An 8170-nucleotide genomic window follows, 5' to 3' on the forward strand; every position below is an offset into this window, starting at 1 on the left:
TACCTTAGGTATCCTCCTCCAATCCTTCCTTTCTCTCCTTGCCGGCCCCCACCGCTCCCTCCCATTACATCTGCTCCATCTCTCCTGCTTAACTTCTCCCTCCCTCCTCCTCCTTTGCTCTGACACTGACCTCAGCCAGGTGAAGACCTGGCACCTGGATTACTTAATCACCAACCAGGGCTGTGCTGTCCCAGCTCCCCCTTTCTGCTGTCCATGAGGGCTTCCTAAAGTGCCCTCTGACCCTCCTCTCTGACCTTTCCAGTTCTCCCACGCTCCCTCACCCCCACCCTTCCCAACACCCAATGATTCACCAGCTGCTCCTTGAACAAAAATAGGCCGTTCTCTCCTCCCTCGTGTGGCCTCTTGGCTAAAATCTCCCCCACTCGGAGCCTTGCCTGGTCCCTCTCCCCAGCACCGATGTCTGCCTCTTGAGACCATCCGATTTATCCTGCATGAATCTTGTTTATATGCGACGGCTCCCATGTTGTCTCCTGTTAAACCAGGGGTTTCCTTGGAAGTAGGAACCATTTTTTTTTTGCTTTTCTCTTTATCTCCAGGGCCCAGTTCATACCTGACACATAGTGTGCGCTTTAAAAGGTACTTGAATGACAATACAGAAATAATGTTTTGAATGACGTACAACTTAAAACTATCAAAGTTCTTGCTTTTCAAGGAGGAGGACGGGGACAGAGGGTGGGAGAGAACTGGGAACTCAAAATTGTTTTGGGAAAAGGTTTAAAAGGATTTTTACATGTAATTGGATTTTTTTTAAATTTAAGTGCTTGGGGACTTCCAACCACTAATGAAACTCAAGTCCCTAGCCTTCCATTTCGTAGCATTTCCCAATCTTTTTCCCCCTCTGCCACCTGCTACTCCCACTACTTTCCCCTCTCCCTACTACGCTTTCTCTTCTCCCCAGTATCTACAGTATCTACATTTTCCCTAATGGAAAACTGTAACTACAGCCGAGGCTTTGACCCGGGGCTGACACGGGGAGCGTCTTCACGGGGCCCTGACGGGAGAAGCAGGTTGGTTCTCGAGCGGGAACAGGCCTGGACATATCTGCTAGAAGCTTGATGATGGGGATGAGTGACTCATGGAAACAGAGCCCACACCGCTGGAAAGGTGGAAAGGAGCCCTGGAAGCTTCCTCCTCCGGGCTGAAGGTCTGCTTCTCCGAAGGGCTTTCTGCCTGGGGGGAGGAGGCATTTCAGGAGTCCTGGGCACCCCAAGCCCAGAAAGATGGGCAATGGGCCCCCCAACCTGGCAGCACACCCTCCAAACCTGGCAGGGCACTCCCAAACCTGGCAGCATGCCCCCAAACCTGGCAGTGCACCCCAAAACCTGGTAGCGCACCCCCAAACTTGGCAGTGCACCCCAAAACCTGGCAGGGCCTCCAGTTGCTATCCACAGAGGAGAGGGGGAGACAAGGACTCCAGGAGCCAGTCCAGAGAGTGGGAATGTCTCTAAAGGAGGCTGGCTAGGCTAGGGAGCCATTCCCATCCGCTCAATGAATCTGGGTCAGGTGACAGAGGCTGCGGCCCACTGCTGTCACAAGGGCTTCTCCTCCTGGTGGAACCTCCCCCCTTAGGGGGGAGCGCCGCCAGTGGAAGGGCCAGGCTCCCGGTGCTCCCGTTGGTGGGGTGCTGGGAGCCGCCCTTAGGGGGGAGCTGCCCCACGTTGCTCCGGTCGCTGTGGCCGACGGCCCCAATTCTGCCTCCCTCCCCGCTGACCCCCGAAGTAGCCGCCTCCCTGTGACCCTCCCCCGCCACTGACGTCACGCTCCAAACCCTCCCTCACCGCGACCGGGCGAGTTCTCCGAGCTCTAGGAATAAACAACTCGGGCGAGCACTTAAATACACGGTGGTTTTATTTTTTAGGCCGTGAGACCTGCTCGACCTGGCGGGGCGGGACGAGGAGAGGCTGGCTTGGGGTGGGACCGGCCCAGCCCGGGGAAGAGAAGGGAGTCTGTGTTCCGGGAAGGGTGTCCCAGGGCCACGAGGAGGGAGGAGGGGCGGGGGGATCACGGGAGAGCGCTGGCGGCCAGGGCCGCCAGGAGCGCCGCCAGCGGCAGGGCCAGGGTCCCGGGGCTCCCGTTGGTGGGGTGCTGGGAGCCGCCCTTAGGGGGCAGCTGCCCCACGTTGCTCCGGTCGCTGTGGCCGACGGCCCCCCTGCCGGCCCCTCCCTCCTCGCGCAGAGTCTCCACGGGGGTCTCGGAGCGAGAGGCCGGCTCGGTGGCGGGGGCCTGGAGGGTGGTGGATGGGGGCCGGCGGGTGGAGGGGGCCGGGGTCGCGGTGGAAGCGGGGGTGGGTGCCGAGGGCTTGGTGGCCGTGGAATTGGGGCGGGCGGTCGTGGGCGGGGGCAGCACCACGAGGGGAGGGATGCCGGGAGCGAAGTAGGTCTTGTTGCGGAGGTCGGCGTTGCAGCGCGAGCCTTCGCAGCAGGAGCCGCTGAGGGAGAAGCCGGGGCCCGTCAGCCCGTCTCTGGTGCAGCTCTCGTCCTGGACGCAGCCTCGGACCGGCAAGGACACGGTCACGTTGGCTGCGGGAAACCAAGCGGGGCGGGACAGTGGTTAGAGCCCCGGGGGGGGGGGGGGGGGAGTGGGTCAGGGAGGGGGAAGCCCCCGACCCTCTGGGGCCTCAGTTTCCAAATCTGTAAAAAGATCCCACGATTTGGGGGTTTTCAAGGCAAGGTTACTGAGCGATTCGCCAAATCCTTCTCCCCAAGGGACTGTAGTCCCCCGGGAGGGGGAAGGGAAGGCTGAGGGGGCTGGGACGCCATTTCCCCCACGGAGTGGGAGGGGGTTCTTCGCCGAGGGGGAAAGGAGGCGAGGGAATCTCGGGAGCATCTGCAGGCCTTCTCTGCCCCCACCCCACACTGTTGCCCCTCTCTCTCTCCTCCGGGGTACATGCTGAGCGTGTCTCCCCCTCCCCCCACCTCCGGAAGTCTCCTGAGGGCAGGAACCATTTCTCTGTTTGCCTGAGGCTGGGGTGGGGGGTGCCCTCGGGCCCTGCTTCCCAGAAGGCTCTGGGAAGAGGGGCGGTGCCCCCTCCCCCACCCCTCCCCTCCCCCCTCACCTGCGGTCAGGGTGACATTCCCGTCAAAGCAGCCCTTGTGCAGCCGGTCCCCCGCGTTGTAGCACTGGGCCAGGGGGGGCTTGGAGCCCGCGCACGCCTCCCGGCTCAGCCCCACGCAGCTGTAGCACTCCACTCCGTTGGGCTCGTGGGCACTCTCGTTCCCTGCGTGGGCGGCGGAAGGGGGCCGTGGGTCAGATGTTCCGCGGGCTACACTGAGTCTCGGCGCCCCCCCCCCCTTTTCTCAGTCTCGGGCCCAGGCCCCTGCGGAATCCAGTCCCACACCCGGCCGTGGGCTTCGCCAGCCTTTGCCGGAAGCCCCCCAAGAGGGGAAACCGAGGCAGGCCTGACTGGGCAGCCTGCCTTCCCGGCCCGGTTCCTAGCTCTGGGTTAGGGCCTAGTCAGGAAACCTCATCTTTGGGAGTTCAAATCCGGCCTCTGACACTTAACCCTTCTTAGCTGGGTGACCCTGGGCAAGTCACTTAACCCCCACGGCCTCAGCAAAAAAAAAGTCATCTTAATATTTTTTGATGAAGCATTTTGCAAAATTTAAAAATGCTACATGAATGTGAACTAATATTAAGTTTTATTTTCTACTTGTTTCTCAATTGGGACAAAATGGGTGGGAGGGATTAATTAAAATGTATTAATTAAATTATTATGCAAATCAACAATTAAGCCAATTAATTGTTGTTAATTAACACTTATTTTTACTATTTTATGTGTATTGTGTAGCATGTGTATAGATAGCTGTATAGAACAAAGCTAAGGAAATAAAGTTTATTTTTACAAAGACGATCTCCGGATGTACTTACATACATAGCCAAAGCAAGGACTGTTTTTAAAATAAAAATAAAAAGTGTCATCTTATTGGGGCTGCCCCAATGTCCCATCATGCTACAGTCTTTGGGAATCCGGACAGTTACCCGGAGAATCACTGCTAACCCCGAGCCATTTGTCGGGAGGTACTAACTCTCTTTGTTAAATAGCCCAGCTCCGAGCCCGGTCCCTGGGGCTCCTCTAGAGCCTCCCGGGGGAGACCAGCCCTTACTGGCAGCTCCTCGAGCCCGTGTCACCCATTCCGCATCCACCCGGCTGCGCCACTGCCCGGCGCGAGGGCATCCTCCGTTTGGCCAGGGATCCCTCCGTCGCCCGCTTGGCAAAAACGCCCAGCGGCGCTCCCGGCCCTGACCACGGCGACCCGGCCGAAATGGAGCTGAGTGCAGCGCCCTGAGAAAGGGGGGCTCGGCGTTGCCTCCTGGGAGTCACCCAGCCAATCTCTCCATTTCACGGAGGGGGAAACTAAGGCCGGGCAGGGCTGGCCCTGGACTGGAGAGCAGCGGGCTCGGAATTTGGACCCTCTGGTTTCCGCCCGGAGAAGGGCCCTGCCCCTCCCTGGACGCCCGGCCCCGCTCACCGCTGGGGTTCAGGCGGTGCGAGGTCAGGTTGAGCTGGTCGTTACACAGGTCCTTGTCGCACTGCTGCAGCTGGTGGAAGGCCAGGATCCCGTGCAGGTCCAGCCCCCGGTCGTTCTTTCCCGAGAGTCCCGATCCACAGCCGCGGATGGCCAGCGAGAACTGCCCGTGAACTGGAGGGGAGAACCGGGCCGCGGGATGAGAAGGGGAGGGCCGGACCAGGGAGGAGTTAAGGAGGACCGGGAGAGGGAGGACTTGGGGACTCAGACAGAGGGAGGACTCAGAGGGAGACTCCAGAGGGGGAGGACTCAGACAGAGGGAGAGCTCAGAGGGAGACTCCAGAGGGGGAGGACTCAGACAGAGGGAGAGCTCAGAGGGAGACTCCAGATGGGGAGGACTCGGGGACTCAGACAGAGGGAGGACTCAGAGGGAGACTCCAGAGGGGGAGGACTCGGGGACTCAGACAGAGGGAGGACTCAGAGGGAGACTCCAGAGGGGGACAGACAGAGGGAGGACTCAGAGGGAGACTCCAGAGGGAGAGGACTCGAAAGTGGAGAACTGAGAGGAGGAGGACTCAGAGGGAGGAGCCAGAGAGAAAGGATCCAAAAGGGAAAGATCCAGAGGGGAAGGATGCTGAGACTGGGTGGGTGGGGGAAGTCAAAGAGAGGTTTTAGAGGAAGGGGATCTCAAAGAGCTCATAATGGAGTGAGCTGAACATTCAGAGCTGGAACTCAAAGGGAGGACTCAGAAGGAGACTCAGAGGGGGAGGACTCAGACAGAGGGAGGACTCAGAGGGAGACTCCAGAGGGGGAGGACTCAGGCAGAGGGAGGACTCAGAGAGGGGAGCAGCCACATGGGGCGGGGTCTGAGGTCTCTGAGGCAAAGGTGGGAGTGGAGATTTGGGGCCTCCTGGAGGGACTGTTTGTCCAGGGGCCGAGGTTCCATGTGATAAAGCTTCACGGGCATGTGGTCTCATGCACAGATGAGCCTGGAACCTCGGGGAAAGTAGATGAGTCTGATGGGGAAAGGGCTGACTCAGAAACCGCTCCCCTCAACTTCCTGGGGCTCCCTCCATCCCCAAATCTTATGGTTAAGCATTTGCTTAACTCCGTTGCCAAGGAGACCCCAGGCCGACTGCCCCCCTTCTCCATCCCCCCAGCCCGGAAGGAAATGGGCCGACCCAGGGGCTTTGTAAGTCGGGATTTACCCCATGAAGTCCTTCCTCACGATGGGGTCCCCCGCCCTCCACAGGCCGACCCTCCCCCAGGGCCCTTACTCACTGGTCTCCACAGCCCCCACAGCCTCTGTGCAGACCCCCAGGTCTGCAGGGCAGGTCACCTTCTTCATCTTCTCCAGGGAACATCCTTGGTCGGCTTTCTGGATGCAGCTGTAGCATCGAAGAGCCGAGGCACCTGGGAGAGGGTCACGCGCGTCACCTTCTTCCCCTCCCGCGGCCCCATTGTGGCCGGCTGCCCCGGCCCGGGACCTCCCGCAGGCGGAAGGCCCTCCCCCCCACCATCCCTCTCTCGGACGAGGGGCCCTCACTTGCTGGGGCCACGAGGTCCCTCTGCGGCTCTTTGAGCCGAGTTGGAGCTTTCAGTCCCTCTCCCGAGCCGGGCCGATCTTCCTGTTTTCTGGCTGGGAGCCGGGCGTGTGGGACTCTTTGCCTTGGAAGCTTGGGAAGCCCCCCGCCCACCCTCGGGCTCACCCTTCTGAAGGCCCGTGGCCCACAGCCCCTCTCCCCGCGCGGAGGTCTCCCTTCCCTGGGACCCCCCCTCCTGCCTTCTCCCCTGCCCCCCCCGGGATCTCCCCCTGCCCCCGCCTGCCTTCTCCCTTGCCCTGGGCCCCAGGATGCAGAGCCGCCTGGCTCACCTGGGCCGAGCAGGGCCAGCAGCAGGACGGCGGCCCCGAGGATCCCTGGGCTGCGCTTTTTCTCCATGGCGGCTCCGTCCTGCTTCCTCCGAGGTCCCCCAGGGTGTGTCGGCTCTGCGCCCCGGCCGGGCCCTCTTACCTGAACCCCCAGATGAGTAATCGCCCCCAGGCCCTGGCTCTCTCCTCCCCCAGCCCAGCCCAGCGTTGGCTCTGGGGCGGGTCCCCCCTTTCCTTGCGTCACAGCCCGGGGAGAGGGGAGCTGGCTCTGAGAGGGCCCGAGAATCCGGGCCAGGCAGCAGGGCCCTGCCCCGGGGCGGCCGCTGCTGGGAAGCGACAGGGTGGGGTGGAGGGGCAGGAGCCCAAGCCCATCCCCAGCCTCGGAGCTCTGCGGGGGGCGTCTGGGCCAAGCCCCGCCTTTGGCAGACGGGGAAACTGAGGCCCAGGGAGGCGAAAGTGATCTGTCTGAGCATTTCTCCCAGCCTCAGTTTCCTTTTCTGTAAAACGGGGATAACAACACCTGCCTGGAAAGTTGTTGTGGGGATTAAGTGAGATAATCCAAGTGAAAGCATTTGGGAAACCTCAGAGTGTTGGGAAACGACTGCTTCTTATTTTCCAGGAGAGTTTCACCAGCCGAGAGTTGGGCATCTCTAGGGACCCCTGGGCCTGGAAGGACCCTCCCGGAGCCCAACGTGAGCTTTTTGCGGGGGCCAGCGGGGCCTACAGGTTCAGGTCTCCCACCCAATAGTGCAGGGATGCCCCCCCAGGAGAGGAGGCTTCCCAGGCCAGAGCGCCGAGGATGGGGGTCCCTCGCCGCCCCGGCGGCCCAGGATCCTGAAGGCGAAGCTGTCCCTGAACTCGTCTGCACCCCCCAGCTTTAAACTTTAGGGGCCTAGGCAGGAGGGGGAGCGTGGGAGCCGGAGTTTCGAGGGCGGGCCCCGACCCGGAGCTCCCTCCCCAAACTGGCTGGACCGGAGAGACAGGCATTGGGGAGCCTCTGTCTGGGCCTGCAGGACCCTCGGGTGACTCCCTCCCCCCTCCCCCCAGAGAGACCATCTCCATGTGCACAGGTTTGGGAACCGAGGCCCAGAGAGAGGAAGGGATTCGGGGCAGGTTGGCCCATACTTTAGTCAGGTCCTTTTCCTTGTGGCTCCAATGCCGGATTCGGACGTAAGCACTAAGGGTCCCCTGGGCCCCCCCCCCCCCCGTGCCGCCTGCTCATCCCCCTGTTCCAAGCAATTCTGCCACATGGCGCCCTGAGGAGGCTAAAATCCCATGGCTCCCAGGCCCGCTCCGCAGAGAACAAAACCACCCCGAAGGAAGCTTGGGCCGGCAGGACAGCTCAGAGTCTGGCAGGCTTCCTCGGGTCTCCAGGCCCTCGGAAAACCTTTGTGTTCTACCTTGGGAGGGAAACATTCCCTTTAGTGTTTAAGTTAAAACAGCCGGAGATGGACGCGCGGAGGGGGGATGCTCTCTCTCCGAGCCGCACGCTCTGATGCAGATGCTTAACTGGGGCTTCACCGAGAGGTTCCCCGTCTGCGCATGGGAGAAAACCCGCCTTTCTCTCAGAGTTCCTGGGATCGTCGGTAATCGGACGTCTGTTACTCTGAGTTTTAGGCGTCTCTTGGCTTAAGCGGGCTGTGAAAAAGGCCCCTCCCCCCCAGTACGCCGGTCAGAGCCCCTGCCCTTGACCCCTTGAGGACAATCCTTTTGCTCTCCCGTTTGGGTTTTGGATGGAGTGAAAGGATGCGGGCGGGAGGGGGAGGGGGAGGGCGTGCGGGGAGAATTAGCGCAGAGGATCGGTGCTTCCTTC

General features: G+C 61.2%; 1 protein-coding gene across 1 annotated transcript; it reads right to left on the reverse strand.

The window, feature by feature from the left end:
• Nucleotides 1-1851: 1851 nt before the first annotated feature.
• Nucleotides 1852-6518, reverse strand: LYPD3 (LY6/PLAUR domain containing 3). The gene is made up of 5 exons (XM_051989547.1): nt 6361-6518; nt 5769-5900; nt 4491-4661; nt 3077-3238; nt 1852-2540 (listed from the first exon to the last, which is right to left on the reverse strand). Exons 1-5 carry the CDS (start codon nt 6425-6427, stop codon nt 2023-2025), a joined length of 1050 nt encoding a protein of 349 aa, XP_051845507.1. The 5' UTR covers nt 6428-6518; the 3' UTR covers nt 1852-2022.
• Between the last annotated feature and the right edge of the window lie 1652 nt (nt 6519-8170).

The sequence above is a fragment of the Antechinus flavipes genome, chromosome 3 (assembly GCF_016432865.1).
Source record: "Antechinus flavipes isolate AdamAnt ecotype Samford, QLD, Australia chromosome 3, AdamAnt_v2, whole genome shotgun sequence".
NCBI classification, from domain to species: Eukaryota; Metazoa; Chordata; class Mammalia; order Dasyuromorphia; family Dasyuridae; genus Antechinus; species Antechinus flavipes.

Excerpts from the sequence above, each read along its gene's own strand:
- LYPD3 (XM_051989547.1), bottom strand. The coding sequence starts at position 6,427 with ATGGAGAAAAAGCGCAGCCCAGGGATCCTCGGGGCCGCCGTCCTGCTG. Across the intron at positions 5,901-6,360 it reads GCTGGCCCTGCTCGGCCCAG|GTGCCTCGGCTCTTCGATGC; the intron begins GTGAGCCAGGCG and ends ACCCTCTCCCAG. Across the intron at positions 2,541-3,076 it reads GAATGTCACCCTGACCGCAG|CCAACGTGACCGTGTCCTTG; the intron begins GTGAGGGGGGAG and ends GGTTTCCCGCAG.